Genomic DNA, 23,277 nt, shown 5'->3' with positions numbered 1-23,277 from the left:
AATGAGCAATGCTATAAAGCCCTAAAGTAAAACTGTGAAAAACATTTCCTTCAGCAGTTTCACTGATTTTTGTTTGGAGCCCATTCGGTATTTTCTTCAAGAGACTAAATGGAAGCATATTAAGTGTTCTTGGACCAAATTTTCAACTTTTTTTTCAAAAGTTACATGGGAAATCTCTGTTACCCATACCATTCACTTCAGTTATTTGTGATTTAATTATATAAAGGAGACTCTCATTCCACTTCCCCTTTAATTATGTTGTAAACACCATTCCATATACTATATTTCTCTTGATTCTAAGACTCTATCAATTTTGGATGCAATTTTGATTTTATAACATTTTCAGTGGAAAGAAACCTCATCACATTAGTAGATACCATAATCATTAGATGCCTCCTAATTCAGAATGTTAAAAAGAGGAAATATAGTACTTAGAAATATTGGTCCTTGCAGTTTATTTTTTTCTAACAGGTTTTTATATTTAAGATAGAAATTGGACTGTGGAATGTAGGGAGGTATAGTGGAGAGGGTAGCATATGTTATTTTAGCCACTAGATCTTATAAATAGTGGGAAAATCTGTACCCCTCCACCCCCGCAAAATGTGTGTGTTAGAAAGAGATAATTCATTTAAAATACATTTAAATTGTGCACACATCATGTTCTCTTCTTGACTTGTTTTTAAAATATTTTAGGAATACCATAAAAATGTGATACACACAGTTTGAGAAAGAATAAGTGAAAGCCACTTCTGCATGTGTATACAGGGTAACTTGGAAGAAAAAAGAATGAGCTCATGGAAGAAATACTGATTTTATTTGAAACATCATTTAAGGGACTTCCCTGGTGGCGCAGTGGTTAAGAATCCGCCTGCCAATGCAGGGGATGCAGGGGACATGGGTTCGAGCCCTGGTCCGGGAAGATCCCACATGCTGTGGAGCAACTAAGCCCGTGCACCACAACTACTGAGCTTGTGCTCTAGAGCCCACGAGCCACAACTACTGAGCCTACGTGCCACAACTACTGAAGCCCGTGCGCCTAGAGCCCCTGCTCTGCAACAGGAGAAGCCACCGCAGTGAGAAACCTGCACACCAGAACGAAGAGCAGCCCCCACTTGACGCAACTAGAGAAAGCTCACACACAGTAACGAAGACCCAATGCAGCCAAAAATCAATCAATTAATTAATTAAAACATCATTTAAAATACTATTTAATTCTTACCTCTTCCATTTTTTTATTGTATGTATCCTTGGCAGTTGCCACGGCTGCTAAATTGTTAGCTTCTGCTGTGGCCTTTGGACAAAGTACAAAATATGATGTAAAATGGAATTCATATTTTATTAAACTTCCACAGGCAGTTTTCATATATGAGCATTATGTGCAAGAAATATGCAAGAACTCAAGGTCATCACATAATTTGAAAAGTGTTGAAATATTTCTACTACATCTTTTAAACTTAGTAAAATTAAAACTTCAAAATACATAAAATATAGTTTACTCAATAAACCATAGTTCTAAAATGAATTTTCATTTAGAAGATTATTCCTCTTTATAAATATTTTTAAGCCTTTCACCAAATATGGGGGGGATCTATAAATCCAAACACATGGGAAATAATATATAGTACATTTTATATATACTAATATATATAAAAATATGTCAACTTTAAGGATTACTGATAGAACAATGTATCACTGATAACAAAAAGAAACCATCAAGAACTTAAGAAATTTAAGAAATAAGTATGGAAAAAGTGAGTTTTTCCTTTTCTAAGTATAGATGCCACTTGTTTAAAACCTGCTTTTCTACTTCTTGTTACATGTGTGAATCTAAACCACAGTCTGAGTCTTCTCTAAACAAATTTAGTACAAAGACAATGCAGACTCTTGTATCTCAGCATGCTAAGTGAGGCTGCTATATGTGTGTGAAAATGTTTAGATGAACACACAAATGGGTAGTTACTAGAAAAATAATCTTCCAATAAGTCATTCCATCTACTATTTTTATTTGGTGATTTCCAACAGCCAGATTGGAGCATATCGTTGGCTTAGCTTTAGTGACAGTATGTTTTAGAATGTCAAGCCTCCTGATGAATAAATACCTGTAACATGGATTTGGGATGTGGTAATTCTTCACCTTGATAGATCTTTATATAAGCCTAAAAAAAAAAAAAGAGAAAAAGAAAAAAAAGACTCATGTTCAAGTAATTGCATTCAATATTTCTCTAAGCCTGTTAAATTGTATTCTAAGGTCTAAGGTCTTGACGGTTCAAAAAAAAAAAAATAAGGTCTTGATAGTTTCAGGAACTGTTATCTCTTTCTCATACTTTAATTCCCTCTTTCTTAATTCTTGTTCCCTTTTCTGAAAGGTCCTCTTCACACATCTCCACTTGCCAATCCCACCCTTCTTAAAGGCTTAACTCGATACCACCTCCTTTAAAACTTTCTCAGATCCCTCTGCTAGGAGTAACATTTCTTTTTCAGTTACTCACAGGAATTTGTACCTGCTTCTGCCACAAGCTTTATGGGCCCTGAGTCTCCTACTAAATTCTAAGCTCCTCCACAGTGTTTTATGCACAGCAAGAATTCAAATTTTAGATAAATAACATGTCATTTATTGCTGAAAGTGGTGAAGGTAAATAACCACACAGGAGACATACAATCACATTTTAAATGACAAAACGTGGATTTTAAAAATTGATATTTTAGTCCTTGGAGCATCAATCTAAAAATTATATTGGTAACCGAAATCTACTACATATGTGTGTTGGTTACAAAAAAAAGTGGTGTATTTGGGGCTCCCTGAGGTAAATAGGTAAATGCAAATTAAAATAGTTCCACTTCACATTGGCCCTTGGTGCAGAGAGCAGGAAGCGTGGAAGAATTTTCTCCAGGAGGAAGGCAAAGTATAGCCTGTTAGGGAAAATCTTCAGAATGAAGGTGAAATTCAGTATAGGTCATGACTGAAGACTAAGTGGTGTGAACCCTGGGAAACACCTCCTCCCCCAAAAAGAGATAGACTTTTCCAACTCCAGGATACATTTATGTTTCAAAATATAGTTCCCTCAAGATGAAAGGCGATAGTAAAGTTACCTCAAGGAGTTTTCTCAAAAAATAATTTCAGAAAGCAAGCTCCTCTTGGGAGTCTAACCTTTTTAAAAATCATTTCTGTATATTCCTCATGCCTTTGCCCCTATATTACAAAGTCTATAATTTTTTGTTGTTTAAAACAGGAACCGCATTCCCAAACATGTCAAATCTAAGTACTCACAACTTCTATAGAAATGAGAGTGATACCTTGAAGTACTCCACCAGACCTCGGCAGGTGATTTTGTTCCCATTGATCTCTTTAATGTCTAGGCTCTCAGGACTAAGTAGCCAAGGAATGAGTATTTTCAAGTTTTTGATGAATTCTTCATCTATTTCTACAAGTAAAAGCAAATTCATCATTATTTTAAAAATCCTATCCAGTCCTCCATGCCATAAAATAAAACATCCTTTGATTTCCTCTGTTTCTTCCGCAGTGATAAAGCTATTACTTACTTTCCCATCATCTAAATTACTCCCGAAACCCACTTTTCTCAGGGTGAACGATACTCCTCGCCCAAACTCCTATGGCTGATCTTTCTTATCTTCACTCCAATTACTTATTTATCTTGTCTTCCACCTATAAAATAGCTTTCTTGATATTAAATGCTATACAAATGTTTTACACCCCATTCACATAACCAGTTCATGTATTCTGATGCCTTTAAGTCCTGTTCACGGTTCATGGTTTTATATATATAGGGTCATAAAGGGGGGAAAGGGTGGATATTTACTGCTTTATAAGATGTATTCCCTCCAGAAAATGTATCCAAAAGTTGTTCTGTATTTAGTGTGCCCACCGTAGGACAAGTGTATAGAAGTGGGTAAGGTGTGGTTACTACGACTCAAGTTCCAAAAGATAGTGATGCTGCTGCTGCCTCTAGTAGCGAAACGCAGCAACACAAAATAACATTGAAAAAGGCTGGGTTTCCCTGGTGGCGCAGTGGTTGAGAGTCCGCCTGCTGATGCAGGGGACACGGGTTCGTGCCCCGGTCCGGGAGGATCCCACATGCCGCGGAGAGGCTGGGCCCATGAGCCATGGCCGCTGAGCCTGCGCGTCTGGAGCCTGTGCTCCGCAACGGGAGAGGCCACAACAGTGAGAGGCCCGCGTACCGCCAAAAAACCCCCCAAAAAGACCCAAACATTGAAAAAGGCAATGGAGGCCTCATAGCTAGTGGATCAGAGGTAGTCTGAGTTATTTGGTACAATTGATTGCCCATACCCATTTTATAGCATTAGGTTCAAACTTAACATTACAGATTTAGCACAGTAATACAGAAAACAGATCTTCAGAGAAGTCTTTTGAACACAGCAATAATTTTTTTTTTAGCAATAATTTTTTAAATCATTATTTCAAAACATGTAGAAAACTACACAAGAAACAAGATATGTCCAGAGACTTGGTATCTAAGAAAATGCAGTAACTGCCTATAATTTTTTAAATCTGAATTTCAGCAGAGTCACTGAGTTTTCAGGCTTTGGGATTGGTATTTCTGAGGTCTTAAGGATAAAGATTCAAACCTTATGATTGTGTTTGCGTGTTCCCTCTTGTTATTATGACCCCAACATACACTGAAATACTAGTTTACATAAGAATTTATGGTTCTCTTCTCTTGCTTACTGCTTTTATGACATGTATGAGCATGCCACTGGAAATTCTTCCAACTTTTTTGCTTCATGTTTTGTACAGCTTTGAAATTTGTGTCCATATTTCATGAGGACTTGGACAGGAGTTTATTCAAATTTATTTTTCTGTTTGCACTGTACCAATTTTTACTGATAATTGTGCTTTGTATTAGTATAGGTTTATTCAAATGTATTTATTATTGTGGTTTGCTTTTAGTTACCAATTTTCACTGAAATACTGGTATTTGTATTATGTTACTATGTTCCTTTGTTGTGTTTTGTTGCCTACTATGTATTCGTATTCACTGATGCTAACAGTTTTCTTTTTTGCTATATGATTTTATGCTTTTTTTCAACATTAGTAGAATATTACTATATATCTAGAATATATGAATTCTTCCTGAATTTCTGTATAAAACAAAAAGATTTCTCCTTATAAAACCACTTTAAAATCACCTTCAAAACATGTACTTAAATTCCACTCCCCCCACAAATTTCCTTATAAAATTGTTAATGGAATAAGATACAACCTGTGTATCTAATGCACCAACAACTGTGTTAATTATCATCAAAGTAACCAGCGTCACAGCATACATTTGGATTAAAAATGTGTTCTGAAGATAGCATTAGCCATAGTCTATTTCTACAAGTGTGCTGAAAGAGTATGTGAGAAACTATCATCAAAGAATTTTTGCACAATTGTTTGTTCAAAGACATTTCTTCCCCAGAGGCAACCACTCAGATGCCAGCCCTCTGGAGAACAGCATGGCCAGCAGACAAGACATCCTGGATAGAAATAACACCACATTATAAGATTCAGGATGGAAAAATAATGTAGATAGCAGACTTTCAAAACTGCCCAAAGAAACACTGAGGCAAAGCAGAACATTTGGGCACACAGAAGGATTTAGCAGCAGTCCTATAAAGCCTCAATTAAAATGGAAATTTGATGGGCAACTAAAGCTGCCTTTCATTTCTCTTTCTCTCGGGCTAGCCACTTTGGTAAACTCGCAACGTATGGATAACTGTAAACCAACTGTATGAGTCAATATATGTTTAGACGTGAGTAAAATTTGATGGAGAACAAATCTATTAAAAAGTACAATTTATATCTGCATGATTTGTCTTAAACTCTCTCCCTGAGTTCTTTCATTGCAAACTGTATCCATTAATTTAAGAACTGTAGCTGTGTACTACAGGAATGAAACAAGGCAGAGTACTTTTTTGTCCCAGTAAAGGACTGTTGTTGAAGGCCTGCCCCTGCTCTGCCTGTTTATGGCTCTCCAACCCCCAGAGAAGAAAGAAAGGCCTTGTGGGAGCCCTCTCTTTATGTAACTTATTCAAAACACATTGAAGCCATTAGGTAATTGCACAGTATCAAGAGGTCTGTGTGCTCACTAGCGGGTTGGAATCCGTAAGTGACAGCGAAATTGTAGGATCCTGGAATCCATGCGTTAATATGTGCCTACAGCTGTCTGTTCTGTTGTATAAAGAAGAGACAATTTAAAACATGTATAAAAACAATGCTGATGATCGAGAAATTGGGGGTTCTATTTATGATATTAGCTGCCATAGTGAAATATGAGGTATCTGAGAATAAACGCCATGGATACATGGGGAAAACAATAGGTTTGCTTTTCAAACTTGCCAGTTGCATAAAACTGGACACAATGTTATGTTGTCCTTTTTAAAAGTAATTTCAAAGCCCTTTGAGAACAACTGTGCTTCAAAGCTTGTTATGTCACTGTCTCATCACCCCTGGCACAATGCAGAAAGGCCACAGTAAATTAAGCAAATGTCCAAACTCAGTGGTGTACTCAATGCTAGGCTTACAAGTAAAAAAGTCAGAAATGTCTTTGTACCACCTTGTATCAACTGCAAAGCAAATATCTAAAGACCTGGTGATTATTAGGCAAGATTAGCTTCTGCTTCTGTAGACCCCTGCCTCCACCTCCCACTGCCCACCCCCGCCCCCGTTTTTTTTTTTTAACAATTTGAGTTGCTTTGGAATCTTTAAACATTAGTCATGCCTCTGTTTAAGAGATAATTACATGCTGTTAGTTTGAAAAACACTCTGGTGCTTTTGGTTTTTTAAGAAACTGGTCCTTGGGCTTCCCTGGTGGCGCAGTGGTTGAGAGTCCGCCTGCCGATGCAGGAGACACGAGTTCGTGCCCCGGTCCAGGAAGATCCCACGTGCCTCGGAGCGGCTGGGCTCGTGGGCCATTGCCGCTGGGCCTGTGCGTCCAGAGCCTGTACTCCACAACGGGAGAGGCCACAGCAGTGAGAGGCCCACATACCGCAAAAAAAAAAAAAAAAAAAAAAAAAGAAACTGGTCCTCATCCAGAAGAGGATTTCATTATTACTGAAGTTTTTAATGATGTATAATTAAATTCTTTAGCAGCAGTTTTAAAGAGCTTCACTTCAGTACTATGCAATATTTCTATCTCTAATTATATAACTTAACACAAACATTCCAATAATATAGGCATCTATTTTCCTTTTTCATGTAAATAAGGAAAATTAAAAAGAAAGATATTAAGGAGCATTTCTCAATACAGAGGTGAGCAGGAACCTAGGAGAAAGGGCGAGGGTTACTGCCTCCCAGGTGAATGCAGGATTTAGCCTATTTTCTCAGTGTACGTATTCAGTACCCATAGAATCCCATAGTTCACCAAGGAGGTACTCTAGCCTGAGCCCGGGATTCCCAATCCTCCTGAAAATTTCCAATCATCAGCCTCACATCAGTGGATAAACGAAACTAGCAGCCATAAACCCAACGGATAAAATGACATTTTTGTAATCAGACTAAGTGACATAAACAAATACATTAAAAGACAGACAAACCTTTCAGTTTTCCATCAAAGTTTGGATTGGTAGCTACTTTTAAGCCAGGATGAGGTAGCAGAAAACAGGAAATTTTGGTGAAACAGGAATGGATGTGTTTTCTAACATTCTGTAGTTCTTCATGCTGGTTCCCCGAGACCTGCAGTAAATCATTCTGAAGTTTAAACTACTTTCAACACAAATTGAACTCCAAAAGAATTCTGTGGCATTTATATTTGCTGTGTCTGTCTGGTCACAATGATAAAAAAAAAATGACATGACAGGGCTGATACTAAATAAGGAAAAGTTTGGGGTGAATTTGCCACATGGCCATATCTAAGTATAGCATACATATGGCATTATTATTACAATTAACAAATGTCTACTCTTACGCTAACTTAGATGGGCCTTCCCATTTTTTAGTATAAATCAGTGGGGTTTTACTCTAGCTAGTTCCTACAAATTCAAATTTTAAATCAAAGTACTCACAAGAGACATGAGTAGATCATAAGATATTCCTACCTTCTTTTCAGGAGGTACTCAAGACAGCCTCTTGTCACCTGGTAGGTATACATTTAAATTCTAGAAAGGCATCTGGATAGTTGGATGTTTACTTAAAAGCTAAACTGCCCCCTTTTTTCACATGTATTTGACATTTAACAGTACAAACTACCCTAAAAGTAACCATAACTTAAAAAGGTAAGCTTAGAGATTCTGATTATCGAGGTAGATTTTTAATCTCCATTTTTTTTTCTGATTACTCAGTAGGTATTTTGGGAGATATCTGTTCAGTGTAAGTAATTCACTCACTATTGAACTATCATGACACAGCAAGTGGAAAGCCTCCTAATATCACCTTCTGTGAACTACTAGCAAAATGTCCTAAGATTGACTTTAGGGATTTCAAAAATTAAATATTTCTGTTAAATTGACCTTAAACCTCTACAAAAACACGAACCCATATATTTGTACTGTCAGTCTTGAACAGATTTACTTCTTCAAATTAAAAGTTTTATCTTTAGGAATAAATCATGGTTTTATAGATATTTACAAAAGAACTCTTTTTCTGTATCATAATTATTGATAATGTTTACAGTTGTAACTCTGACGTTATTTTAAGTATCCATCTTAGTTTGTTCATAGGGATACTATGAAGGTCAAATGAGATTGTGGCTACTGAGTATCTATTCAGCAAATCATTCAAAAATACTTTAGGTTACTATTAGCGAAATTTCATGCATCTAAATAGTTAACAAACCTTGAGGCGTTTTTCCAAGAATTTGGAGCCACCGTCAGCTCCATACGAAAATTCGTATGGGAAACTCCAGTCTCGAACAAGAAATATCAGACTCTAAGAAACAATAAGAAGAAAAGATTGTTAAAGGAACTCTAAATTTCCTCCCTCTGTTTTTTATTGAAATATATTAGATATTATTGTCATTTGAATAGTGTTCTTCTCCACATAATGGAATTAATAAGCAAACATAAAACCTAAGAAAGTTGTTTCTGAGCAATCTCCCCGCTCTGAGATCATCCTCCCTGTTTCTACTGAATGTGAACAGAGAGCTGCTCCCAAACTGATTATTAAAGTTACATAGTGCCATTCAGCCAGTTTGGGGCATGTCTGTGAGTTTTCAGGAAGCTTTTTATGAAGATTCAAGTTTTATTTGAGGAAAGTTTTCTCCTTTCATCTGTCTAAATATTTTTCCTCTATTACATTTGTTCTACCCTCTTCTGCAGGGGCTCTCATTATGCATATCTGGTAGGCAGAGGGGTGAGAATCCAGGTTTTGTGGGGCCCTGAAGGTTATACAATCTGGGTCGGGGGAGGGCTCAATAGGAAAAAGGTACAAAAATGGGCTTGAAAGTTAATATTTATTTAGAGTAAGATACCTCTGTAATACTTTTTTTCCCCAAGTTTTCAGCTGCAAATGCTTTGATCACTTCTTCATATGATAGTTTTGAAATATTTTCTGTTGGAAAACTAATTCAGTCTTTCTTCTAACAAGGGCAAAACTTTTTATTATAAAAATGTTTTTATTATTAATAGTTTAGAAATATTTCAGCTTCACAATTTGTTATTTGTAATATCATATACATTTTTAGTTTCTTCATCTGTCAAATAGAAATAATAATGGAACATGTCTCACAGGAATACTAAATGAGATAATATATATAAGGCATTTTGAACAGCGCCAGGCACCTAATGCTATGTTAGCTATTTGATTTTGATTTCAATGGCCACATAATATTTTCGTACACGGATAGGCCATAGTTTATTTTGCCATTCTCCTAGATGTCTTCCAGTTTTTCTATTATTCTAAGAAATACATTGATAAACATTCTTGAAGCTGAATATTTGTTCACATCCAGAAGGATTTTATCAGGAACTGTTTCCCAAATTAGAGTAATCATTAGAATCATTCGAGAGGCTTCTAAAAGTACAGAATTCTTGGGTCCCACCCCATACCTACTGAAACCAAAGTAAGAGTAGCTTTCATTTATCGAGTGCCTATTATAAGCCAACCACAATACCAGAATTATATACATGGTATTTCATGCACTCCTGCAACAGCCCCAAGAGAGGTTATAATTTATTATTCACCTTAAAAGAGATATATAAAGATCACCTCCACCCTCACCTGACATTAAGTAATATGCCCAAAGCCACACAGCCAGAGTGGAAGAGTTGGCATTTAAACTGGGGACTTATTCAAAATCCCTGCTGCACTGCCTCAAAGTTAAGTATAAAACATATAGTTTACAATCTGAGGCATTAAAGCACTCTTTTATAAGTTAGATTAAGTTATACTTCAAATTTTAGTTTCTGTAAACATGTAGGAACTTGAGAAAAAGTAAGAATATTTAATGAAATTAGCTATCTTTAAATATTCTAAGAGTTTACATCTTTGGGTTTCTAATTGAAGCTTTTAGTCTTCCCCATTAAAATTTATTATCTCTTTTAAGCTATAGGTTCCTTTTTCATCCCTTTTTTCCCTTTACAGTTTATCTGTTGAAGAACCTGGGAATTTGACATGTAGAGATTCCCACAATCTGGACCTTGCTGACTGCATATTCACGGGGCGGTTCAACATGTTCTTTTGTCCTCTGGATTTCCTGCAAATTGGCAGCTGGATGCAGAGGCTTGATCTGACTCCGGTTTTATTTTTTTGGCAAGACTACAGGAAGCAGAGTGTTCTTTTATTAGGAGGCACATAGTATATGATTATTTCTCCTTTGGTAAAGTTATGTCATCTTTGCTTAACTGAAGCTCATTCTTCAGTAGATTTCTCATTAAGGGCTCATGGAAACAACATTCTTTGTGTTCTTACACGCTGGTAACACTTTGTGCCCTTTATAAGTGAAAGTCAGCTTTGCTGGATATAAAATCCTTGGCTCACATTTTCTTACCTTAAACAGGGACACTTCTTAGTTTGCATTATGGATATTTCTTGTTTCACTACAGTGAAAGCCTGACCCCCCCACCCCTCTCTCCCTCTCACCTCTCTCTCTCCCTCTCTCTCTCTCTCTCTCTCTCTCTCTCTCTCTCTCTCTCTCTCTCGTGTGTGTGTGTGTGTGTGTGTGTGTGTGTGTGTGTTCTGTGGATTCTTGTGGGGAGAGGAGAGGTTTTTGTGGAGAGGAGGCTTTTAAAACACCTATATACACTATCTTTAAATAGTTCACACTATCTTTAGATAGATGGCCATTCTTTTGTCAAAATATGATAATTTGTATCTAGAACACTTCTACCTAAAACATGCATTTTGAAAACAGAGGTTAGCTAAGAAGCAACTTTTGCGAAATAGAGGCTCATGAACCAGGATAAATGAAACCAACAATGTGGATTTGGCAATTTTCACATTTTTCTTGGGAGCGTTTAGTTTCATTTCTTGGTCTTTTTCACTGGGCATCTTCCCAAGTCAACATAATGAGGACCATGTGTAGAACAGGATCAAAGATGAAGTCTTATTTTCTTAATAAGCAATCTATATTCTATCTCCCTATAGTGTCAAATTCCAAGTTCCCTGCCTAATGGTCCCATCCAGTGACGTGCTGGTGTAAACTGGCTCTCCAGCAGCAGCAACATGCCTTGATTTGTAGCATTTGACAATTTCTGTTGTGCAAACCTGCCTACCATGGCTGATGTCAAGCTACTAACAGTTTAATACTTGGCTTATATAATTCCTGAATATTTACTAGTTAGCTCTCAAAGTGGTATGAGCCAGCTACAGAACCACCACTGGCCCCATCCCCTCCCAAAATAATTTGTATGCTTTACATTTATCCTGTGTGGAATGCTATAAATCTCAGTTCTTATTTCAAAAGCCATTCATTTTTCCACACTGCTGAATTTTGATTTGTTCATACATATAGGTAGAGATAAAAAATCAAGGATACAGATTACCCTAATTTGCTCAGATAAGACTATCTGAAGTCATACTTTTTAAAATAAATTAAATCCAGTCAGGCAACTGGGGCAAATGATGGACCTACACCATGCGTATCCTACAAATGATCATATTTTTTAAATCATGAAAAACATCATAACCTTTGTTTATTTCCCTTTGGAGACCATAGCCTTTAGGAAATTATTCAAAAGGAGTGCTATAGCACTACTATTAGTAGTAATGAAAATGGAAAAAAAACCCCAAATGCTTAACAATTAATTGGGAATGGCTATACAAATTATGGCATATTAATATATTACATAGCTATTAATATTACAAAATGTGGAATATATCAATACATGTGTTGATTATATCAGTATAAAAAAGCCATGTGGGGGCTTCCCTGGTGGCGCGGTGGTTGAGAGTCCGTCTGCCGATGCAGGGGACGCGGGTTCGTGCCCCGTTCCGGGAAGATCCCACATGCCGCGGAGCGGATGGGCCCGTGAGCCATGGCCGCTGAGCCTGCGCGTCCGGAGCCAGTGCTCCGCAACGGGAGAGGCCACAACAGTGAGAGGCCCGCGTACCGCAAAAAAAAACCCAACTATATAAAACAATGTTATTTGAATTATAATGCTAAATTTATGTACACATCCATTATAAATACATGAAAATACTCCCAAACTCCCAGGAAAAAACTCTTGTAGAGCCATGTAGCCAGTAAATACCTAAACTGGTTGTAACCTGTTTAATCAATCAATTTCAGTTTTAATTTCAGTTTCGGGTAATAAGTAAATACTATAACTTGTTTTAAACCCATCTAATTAAGTAACAACTCACTTCAATCAACAGCCCACTGAAAGCCAACCAGTGACAGCTTCATACTTTAAAACTCAGTCAAGTAGCAGAAGACTCGCTCCAGAAAACTGACTGAGGCTGGTGTCAACCCGTTTCTCACCTCTATAACCAACACGAAACATGCTTCTGTGTACGACAAAAAATCATTCAAAAACTGATGTCAACCCATTCTTGTTTCTTTAAACCATGAAAATCCAAAACAAACAAGCCCCTAAATCCTGCATATAATCGTTAGTTTGTTATGCTCAATGAGACTGCGCCTCACAAGCATAACTCTTTTACTTAACTCGCCAATAAATTCAGCTTTGGTTTTTGTATCAGATTTTGAGTGACGGTCTCATCCTCTGGCAATTCTAGAAGTTCCACTGAGACAGTTTTAAGTGACCTCACTTGGCAGCTTTCCCTATGACCCTCAGACTAACATGTGCATTCTCCCTGTCCTTTGTTCCCAAATTTCATTTGTCCTTCAAATTTACTTGCAGGTGAATTTATCTCAACAACAATCTGATCTGAGTTCTGATTTGTTTCACTGAGCTCTTGTTGCTAATTTGTTATCCTAGGATTTTTGTTATAAAGACTCAGTGGGTCTTTATATGGGTCATTAGTTCTAAGTCTTTGTTTAACCTTTAGTTTTGGAAGTATACTCATTTTATAAATAATTATATCTAATTTCTGTATAAGGTTATTAGAACTTTTGGTTTAGAGGTATATTATTTAGGAAATATTTTTGCCATTAATCTGTTTATGGTTTTGCTGCTTGCTTTACCTTCTTTTGTTTGAAAATTTGTACAAAGTCTTGTCTCATGTATTTTATCTTGAATTGTCTTTTGTCACTGAATATACAAGGAAGTGCTCTATAAAGGACAGATAGAGGCAAAGGCCTAAAAAGTCCCCAGATTAATCAGGATACCCCAAAGACTAATGGCTGGAGGTTGGTTAAACTAGCAACAAATTTATGCAAAAATAATTAGTCAAATTTTGCCTTGGTTCCTCTAACAAAGCTTTCAAGAGGACAGACACTCTCGCTCTTGTCAATTTGCGAGTCTCTTTGTTTACTCCATAATGCAGGATCAATGATTGTCAGATTATTGATCGTACAGCACTGTTCTAACCTCTCATTGCTTGAGGAACCAGATGCTTTTCATAAACACACAATTTGACCAACTTGTTTGTTACAGGCTTGTATATATCAAAGTTGCAATCTCCTCCTGGAAGAATTTCTGCTTCCTATTTGCATTGCAGTATAAGCCTAATATTTGCACTTACAATAATAAATGATCTTTTAAAAAATTTAGAATAACATTGTGTTGAGCTCTGGACATGTCAAAATAGATAATTAATACAGTTTAGAGGTGCTCTATAAAAATGAAGAGAAAATATCAAACACTCATTAGTTAGCTTCTTTGATTAGTAAACTGAGGCCTCAAAACAAACTGCTGACTCCCAAATAATCTGTTTGATTCTCTAACTTTCTGAAATTACCCTCCCGTATCTCTCTCTACTGAGTTTTGTCTTCACCAATCACTTCACCCCTTCAATTCCTTCTGCTCCTTCCCCTGACCTCCTAAACCATTTCCTAAGGAATTTTTGCAGGAAAAAAGTAGTCACATTGCCCCAAACGACTTATAATTGCTAGACCAGAAGGCTGTTGTAAAGAAGCTGAATTAAAACCCTGGTCTAGAGTTCAGTTTTAAGGAATTTCTTTTAGCCCAGGAAGACAGAAATTTGCTGCAGAATTCAGGATTTTGTTACTTACTGTCCTGAACTATCAGTTATTTTCCAACTAGTTCACTTAATGGTTAGTCCCTCAGGTGGGAAAAAATGGTTAAAAGCAGTAGGGTAAGAAAAACCAGAAGGACATTTAAATAACTCAGGTCATTACAAAAAATTTTTTTAAATTAAAAATTTTTAATAGCCTTTCAAGGGCAAGAAAAATAGAAAAAACACCACACAAGGCCGTTTCAGAAAACTTTCTCTTCAAGATGAATTGGACATAGATTCAAAATTGTGAACAATATAAGAATGAATCAATAGGAAACGTTAAAAATAGACTTCAGGAGATTTTCAAACAATACTCCAGGTACCTAAATAGTCAAAGTAAAGGGAACCTTGTCTTCTCTTTCTAAAATGTGCTCAGACATAAAATACAGGAATCAGAAAAAAACTTGAATGAGAAATGATCAACTTAGAAATTTCCAATTTATGGGTGGCTTTTCAGAGGGGCATGGATAATTAACAAGGTAGAAATAAAAAAATTTGTGGCCCTCCAGATAAAAACAACCAAAATATCCTCTGTTCTCTAAGACTCAGGGAGCCTGTCCATAAGGACAGATATTGCAAGCAGAAAATCCACTGGAAGAAACAAAGTTTCATATTAGCTAAAGATACCTACAGTGTGTATGATTCAGAAAGAAACTGAAGAATCTCTTAGAGTAAAAGTCTCTAAGGATATAGACAGAAAAAGTAGAGAAGACTCTATAAGAGTCCAGATTAACCCCTTTCAAATTATCGTAAATCTTTCTTTTTTATATACACAAAAAGATTAGGTCATGGCAGGTATTAAATCAGCAACACGGTCAACATCAAAGACTCATTGCCTTTTATGGTCTATTCCTTGTTTCTGTAGCCAAGGCTTATCCTCCTTGCCTCAGAGCAGTTGCAGCCTTGTTAATTACTTGAAGCGTCTACAAACTGTACTAGGACCACCTTTAAATCTGATGGTACAACATATAATCACTATTGCTAACTGAAAACACCTCACTTTTTCTGTTCGTCTTAACTAATGAAATGTGTTTTTTTTTTTTTTTTTTTGGTATTACCATCCATTGATTTAATACTTTCAATTCAGAAACTCTACTAACTTTATCCACTGAAAAATGACTTCATGATGGCGTTTCTGCAGTTCAAGAAGGGCCATGGCACCTAGTATAAATATTTTGGACACTCTCACACCAATTTATGACTTACTCTTTCTTAAAAATGTAAAGAGGTAATACTAGGCTGGATACATAATAGCACACCAAATCCTGAATCCACGTATTTCAATTTTGAGTCCAATGAGTTTACTTGTATAAAACTATACACAATCCTAAATATGCATATAACACCATAATTAGCAAACATTAATTGGACATCTGCTGTATGAAAAGTAGGTGCTCTAGACTAAAAAAAGTAAACTACAAAGCTCCTGTTCTTAAGATATTTATAATTTAGTTAGTGGGATGGGATGTGCACATTCAAATATAAGACCACAGCTATAGCTCAATAAGTGCCTAGGATTAGGAGGAGGAAGAGAGACATTAAGGGGTGGTGGTGAAGTGCAAGGGCTTTGAGCCTGTGGCCTAGGTTGAAGGCCAGCTCTGCAACTTAAGGATACATGTGACCAAGGACAAGTTTCTTAATTACTTTAAGCCCTGGTGTTTCCTCATCAGTTAAAAAACAGAAAGAAAAGAATAAAAAGGAGTAACAACATTACTTATTTTATATAACTATAATGAACATTCATTTGAATCATGTAAGAAACATATTTAGGGCTTCCCTGGTGGTGCAGTGGTTGAGAGTCTGCCTGCCAATGCAGGGGACACGGGTTCGTGCCCCGGTCCGGGAGGATCCCACATGCCGCGGAGCGGCTGGGCCCGTGAGCCATGGCCGCTGAGCCTGCGCGTCCAGAGCCTGTGCTCTGCAACGGGAGAGGCCACAACGGTGAGAGGCCCGCGTATCGCAAAAAAAAAAAAAAAAGTGCTCAATAAATTATTACTATGTAGGCCTTCCAGACATTTCAGGTACCTACCTGTGGCCATTGGGAGAATCCTGGTCTACACTGCTTACCTAATTCTGTGTAACCAGATGAATATTTTATTCTAATTTCATGTAATTCTCAGATCACCTAAATTGCTCTCCGAACAGAACGTGGGATAAGGCAACTTTCTCAGACAGAGAGAAGGCTTTTCCCTTTCCTCAGCCCTACCAATGTGTCTTTTCCTTTCATTTACAGCCCAAGGAGCCAAACAACAGCTTCTCATTTTCTCAGTGAAATCATGGATTCCTCTGGTATGACTTGGCAGTTGCAGTCATCATAGATATTTGATCAAGGATGTTTTGTTTCAAAGTCACTGAAATCACTATCAAAGAATTTTATTCTGTAGAGGAACACTCTTAAATCATGGGAATAAAGGGTCCTTAAATATAATTAAGTAAACTAGTGTAAAATAATTCCTAATTTGCCATATGTAGGCCTAATTTGAATGGGAAATTGTGAGAAACAGGTTTATCCTAATATAATAGTACATTATTATATGCTTCCTCTACTATTATTTTCTAGCAATCTTCAGTTTAACCTTAAAACTGGCATGGACTGATCTCCTCTCAAATAATACAAATCCACTGAAAAGAACATGAAGAATTGAGTTTCACTCTTATCTCACAAAGAGAATTCAGATCTTTTTTTCCCACTTTTTTGAGATATAATTGACATATAATACACTGTGTACATTTAAGGTCTGCAACGTGATGATTCGAGATACCTATATACTGTGAAATGATTAACACAATCAGGTTAGCAAACACCTCCATCACCTCACATAGTTACCATCTGTGTGTGTGTGTATGTGGAGAGTCAAATCTACTTCTAAGGTTTAGGGTACTGGTGGGCCTTTAAGTGTATAAAAATGGTTAATAAAAATGCTATGGGAGGGCTTCCCTGGTGGTGCAGTGGTTGAGAGTCCGCCTGCCAATGCAGGGGACACGAGTTCGTATCCCGGTTTGGGAAGATCCCACATGCCGTGGAGCGGCTGGGCCCGTGAGCCATGGCTGCTGAGCCTGCGTGTCTGGAGCCTGTGCTCTGCAATGGGAGAGGCCACAACAGTGAGAGGCCCGCATATCGCACACACACACAAAAAAAAATGCTATGGGAGAAAACTGGGATGAATTAATCCAGGAGATGGAGTACTTAATACTGAGAAGATGAAAGAGAAGAGAATAAATGTAATTAGTCCTAAAACATATGCTCAAGAATCTTTCATTCTTGAGCACAGCCTTCTAAGAGAAGGGAATTTAAGTTTGTGTGCAAGAAAATTTTTTAGGGTTTATTCTTCTTTCTATTACAGGCAAATCTTAATTTACTAACTACCTGTGCATAGAACTGTACATATAAATGGTACCCTATCTCTCTGCTACCAGAACCTCCCCTATCATAGATATCCTCTGCTGGAATGTGCCCAGTTGCTAACTCAGTCCCCAAATATCATGTACTTAAGAATGACCTGGCGAGGGGCTTCCCTGGTGGCGCAGTGGTTAAGAATCCGCCTGTCAATGCAGGGGCCATGGGTTCGAGCCCTGGTCCGGGAAGATCCCACATGCCGTGGAGCAACTAAGCCCGTGTGCCACAACTACTGAGCCTGCGCTCTAGAGCCTGTGAGCCACAACTATTGAGCCCACGTGCCACAACTACTGAAGCCCACGTGCCAAGAGCCCGTGCTCCGCAACAAGAGAAGCTACAGCAATGAGAAGCCCGCGCACCGCAACAAAGAGTAGCCCCTGCTAGCTGCAACTAGAGAATGCCCATGTGTAGCAACAAAGACACAACACAGCCAAAAATAAAAATAAAAATAAATTAAAAAAAAAAAAGTGACCTGGCGAGTAATGATTCCCTGGTCCCAACACAAGAATTTGATTCAAAAGAACTCGGATACAGCTCAGAAATCTAACTAATAAGTTCACCAGGTAATTCCAATCTACGTGCTCATAAAATCTAGCTCTGTGTCTATCACCAAGGCTGCAGATCTCATTAAAAGCCATCTCTTCTGTGTTAGCACACAAGCTAAATACTGACAGCAGTCTTACCAACCTATCTCAGGGCTCCATTGCCTCAGAGAGGTGCAGGAATTATTGGATATATTCAAGGCTCTGGCTTAAAGGGACCAGGATTGAGGAATAGGACCAGGATTGAGGAATATTGTGGCTAGTATTTAAATTTACTAGAGATTAAATAGGCTTTTGTAGACTGGCTTATAAAGATACCCACCATACAGAAATACCACTGGGAAATGTACTGACATCTAAAAAATTGGTTCAAGTGAAGCTTGAGAATATACTTCAGTAAATTGGGGGATGTAGCCTATATAATTAGAGGACATGAAATGGTTAAAGAGTAAACTCCTGGGCTGCTATAACCAAAAGGCACATTTAATGACATAAAGGCTTCTTAGAGTCCACTTTCCAGCATATTGGGGAATCCTTTTCAGCTCAGGCCCAACAGCAAACTTACTGTTATCACCACATTATAGAACAAGTGGAAACCCTCTCCACTACCTCAGCCCAGCAGAGTTGAGAGAACATGAATGACAAGCACACAGAGAGAAAGCTGTAGAGCCACACAATGGAAAATGAGCCTTTCCCAGCGTAAGAAGTAACTAATGGCTGACCATTTAGCACAGAGCATTAGAGGAAGACGGTCTTGCTTGGTGTTGAAAAATAGTCTGTAAATGAAACAGTTCATTTAAGGTGCACTTCAAATAAGGTCTAACAATCTGAAAAACTCCTAATAAGGATTTTGTAATAAGTAATAAGGATATCGACACAAGGATGTAACCATCTCACTGTAGAGCTATGTGGGGCCTTATGACCAAGGAAGAAAAATTCATAGACCCAAATAGAGACAAATCTCCTACCACACCTGATGAGATATTTTCACCAGGTCCTTAGAGCAAATTGGAAATTATTACCTAAAGTCCTTGTCAAATATGTATGGGTATTACATGTTTAAATTAATGGAAATGTATTCATTCTCAACCAAACCTCTTGATGTCCTAAGGTAGAGAAGCTAAAGAACCTAGTTATTTTTAAAGAATAGTTATATTAATGAGGTAGCTCCTAGTGGATCATTATACTTAAGATTCAAGTGCTCATAGTGAGCAAAGCAAGTGAGAAAATAAGTAATGTCACTCAGAGAATGCTATATTATGTCTTAATTTGGATTATACTTCTGGAGTGTAGTTTACAGCTGGCTTTTATAGGCTTGCAAGGAAGACATTACAGTTTGAGGAATATTACAAATCAGGTTTGTAAACAAGCTATATAGCATGTTGGTAGCTTGAAACTGGCCACAGTAAAAGTATTTACACCACAGAAATCAGCAAATGCTACAAATCAGACCCACCTCCCCTGCTTCCCTAGCCAGTTGTAAACATTAACCAGCACACCACTGGCTAAACTTAACACTTCAAAATCACTTTTAAACTGAATTCACTTAGCTTTTAGTTCTCTTTTTTAAAATATAGTTTTAAAATACAATTACAGATATTTTGTTTTCTTGGTATAAATTGGCTTTTGGTTTAAGAATCCAATTAATCTGTTAATTCAGCTATTCATTTCATTGGCTAATTGCCCTCACTTTTGCTGCCTGAGACATATCTTGTTTATTATTTATAATTTCACTCTGTTTCAGAGTTAAGAATTCTTCTATTTTAAATTTGTTAAATTTAGTTTTAGTAAAAATTATTATTTTAAAAATATTATTGCCCCTTACTTCATTTTCTCAGGCAGTATTTAAAATTTCTCCACAATTTTATCCAAATAAATAAAATTATCTTCTCAGATAGAAGAGAGTAGAAAGTGACCTGCTGAAAGAACTGCTGAAATTAATTAAATTTTTATTTAAAAGTTATTTTATTTTGGAATTTTTTCTATGTTTTTTCTAATTTAAATGTGAATTATTTTGCTGATATCTTAAATGTTGTTCTAAGATTTAATTATATTTGCATTTTATCTTTTAATTTCATGATGTGTAGTATTTTTGTCTTGAATTTGGTTGCTTTAATTTTAAATATTATTTTTTAAAATAAATTTATTTATTTTTGGCTGTGTTGGGTCTTTGTTGCTGCGCACGGGGCTTTCTCAGTTGTGGCAAGCGGGGCTACTCTTTGTTGCAGTGTGCGGGCTTCTCGTTGCAGTGGCTTCTCTTGTTGTGGCGCATGGGCTCTAGAGTGCAGGCTCGGTAGTTGTGGTGCACGGGCTTAGTTGCTCCGCGGCATGTGGGATCCTCCCTGACCAGGGATTGAACCAGTGTCCCCTGCATTGGCAGGGGGATTCTTAACCACTGTGTCACCAGAGAAGTCCCTTAAATATTATTAAAGTAGCTTTGGAAGCTACTTTTGCTACTTAACGAGTTTCTCATTTCAATTTCAGATACTTAGATTTATAAGTCCAAACCTGTTCAGGAGTCACTGTTGACTCATTCAGTCAAAACTTTTTCTTTTCATTGACATTTGTAACGCCAACAGTTTACCAACAAGTAGTGATCTCTTAAAGTTTTTTCTATTGTTTTCAGTTTGTTGTTTTTTGTTAGTTAGTTTAGTTTTGTTTTGTTTTACCGAAGGCCTGTTTGCCTGCCTATCTATCCATCTATCTATCAACAGAGCACTGGTTTGTCTCTTTTGGTTTTAGTTTATCTAGCAAAGTATAAGAAGCAGTGACATCTGCTGGTAAGACTGAAAACTCCTTTCCAGAATTTACTCTGGAGTTACCCAATCTATGTCAATGAGTCCTGAGGTAGCAAGTTCAGAAAAGAGAAAAGTCAAAGCAAATAGCCTAATCACTATACAACACTTCAACTATCAACATGATGAATGATTTCTAAAAAAGACAACAGAGTCTAATGGGTATTGTAAACCACACAGAAGATTGTATGCAAGGACTTATTTCATTCTATATCAACTCTCCCCACCTGCTTCGCCAGATGTGAGAGGAGAGATTCATACTCCTTCAGTCACAGCACACCAACATCTCTCCATGCAAAGGTCCCTTTCTTGTTTTACTTTATCATATTTTTTCCCAGATTCCCACTCCCATTCCTCAACTGTCTGCTCTCAACCACACTTATTCTAACATATATTATTTTGTGTATGTAGAGGTTTTAAAATCACACATAGTATCATGCTATAGAACTCAAACTTTTTCCCTACTTAATTCAGTATTAATTTTAACACTTTACTCATGCCACTCTATACTTTGGGTTCATTGCATTTGGATGTTGCAAAATATTTCAGAGTATGCTTTTCACCCTATTTTATGTATCTGTTCTTCTGGTGATGGACACCTAAGTTGCCTACAACTTCCTGCTACTACAACTCTATCAGTGCCACAGTGAGTATCCTTATATATTTGCCCTGCTCCACAGAATGGTTGCTCCAATCCGCACTTTAACCAACAGGGCTTGAGGGTTCCCATTTACTCAAATCCTAGCTATCATTTCATATTTATCCCCATGTTCTACTTTTTGCCTAATGAGTATAAAGTGGTATCTCATTGTTTTAATCTTTAACTGATTATCAATAAGACTTAACATCCCTTAGAAAATGTGTTAGCCATTCAGGTTTCCTTTCTGTTAATTGTCCATACATCCATTGCCTAATTTTTTTTATTAAGTTCAGTTTATCATTTGTGAATGGCTTGGGATTTTTTTAAGACCTTCTTTTAGTAAAACTGAGAGGAAGGTACAAAGGTTTGCCATATATATACCACCTGTCCCAACACATGCATAGCCTCCCCCACTATCAACATCACTCGCTAGAATGGTATATATATTTTTTAAGCAAGAATGAACCTACATTGACATCATAATCACTCAAAGTCCATAGTTTATCTTAGGGTTCACTCTTAGTGTTGTACATTCTATGGGTTAGGATAAATGTATAATGACATATATCCATCATTATAATATCTTATAGAGTATTTTCACTGCCCCCCAAATCCTCTGTGCTCTGCCTGTTCTTTTCTCTGCCCCTCATGCTGCACCTTCGGCCCACCCCAAAACCACTGATCTCTTTATTGTCTCTATGGTTTTGCCTCTTCCAGAATATCATATAGTTGGAATCATACAGTGTGTAGCCTTCTCAGATTGATTTCTTTTGTTTAGTAATGCGCATTTAAGATTTCTCCATGGCTTTTTGTGGCCGATAGCTCATTTCTTTTCTTTTGTGTTGAATAACATTCCATCATCTGGATGTACCACAGTTTAAATATCCATTCACTTACTGAAGGACATCTTGGTTGCTTAGAAGTTTGGGCAATTATGTATAAAGCTGCTACAAACATCTGTGTGCAGATTTTATGTGGACGTAAGTTTTCAACTCCTTTGGGTAAATACCAAAAACACACTCACTGGATTGTATGGAAAGAGTAGGTTTAGTTTTTTAAGAAATTACCAAACTATCTTTGAAAGTGGCTGTACCATTTTGCATTTCCACCAGAAATTTATGAGAGTTCCTGTTGCTGTACATCCTCATTTGTGGAGCATGTGGTGTTGTCAGTGCTCTGAAATTTGGCCATTCTAATAGGTGTGTAGTGGTTCCTTTGCCTATTTTTGATGGGCATCCCAGTCTTATTTGCAAAACTTCCTTGCACATTCTATATATTAATCCCTTGTTGACTTTTGACATTGTCATTATCTTCTACCAATCCAGTTACTTTGCTTATAGAGTCTCCTGATAAATAGAAATACTTTA

General features: G+C 37.1%; 1 protein-coding gene across 2 annotated transcripts in view; it reads right to left on the bottom strand.

The window, feature by feature from the left end:
• ATL1 (atlastin GTPase 1) overlaps positions 1-23,277 on the bottom strand; it is an 88,982-nt gene that overhangs the window by 4,843 nt on the left and 60,862 nt on the right. For both annotated transcript variants that reach the window (XM_027111193.1, XM_027111194.1), the window contains exons 8-12: positions 8,792-8,884; positions 7,555-7,693; positions 3,295-3,422; positions 2,100-2,156; positions 1,220-1,291 (exon numbers count right to left, since the gene is read on the bottom strand). In XM_027111193.1, coding sequence (XP_026966994.1) covers positions 1,220-1,291; positions 2,100-2,156; positions 3,295-3,422; positions 7,555-7,693; positions 8,792-8,884 — 489 coding nt within the window. The remainder of the gene's footprint in view (positions 1-1,219; positions 1,292-2,099; positions 2,157-3,294; positions 3,423-7,554; positions 7,694-8,791; positions 8,885-23,277) is intronic.

This window comes from Aethalodelphis obliquidens, unplaced genomic scaffold, assembly GCF_003676395.1.
Source record: "Aethalodelphis obliquidens isolate GAN/ISIS:26980383/991018 unplaced genomic scaffold, ASM367639v1 scaffold10, whole genome shotgun sequence".
NCBI classification, from domain to species: domain Eukaryota; kingdom Metazoa; phylum Chordata; class Mammalia; order Artiodactyla; family Delphinidae; genus Aethalodelphis; species Aethalodelphis obliquidens.
This window is presented reverse-complemented; position numbering and strand designations above follow the sequence as displayed.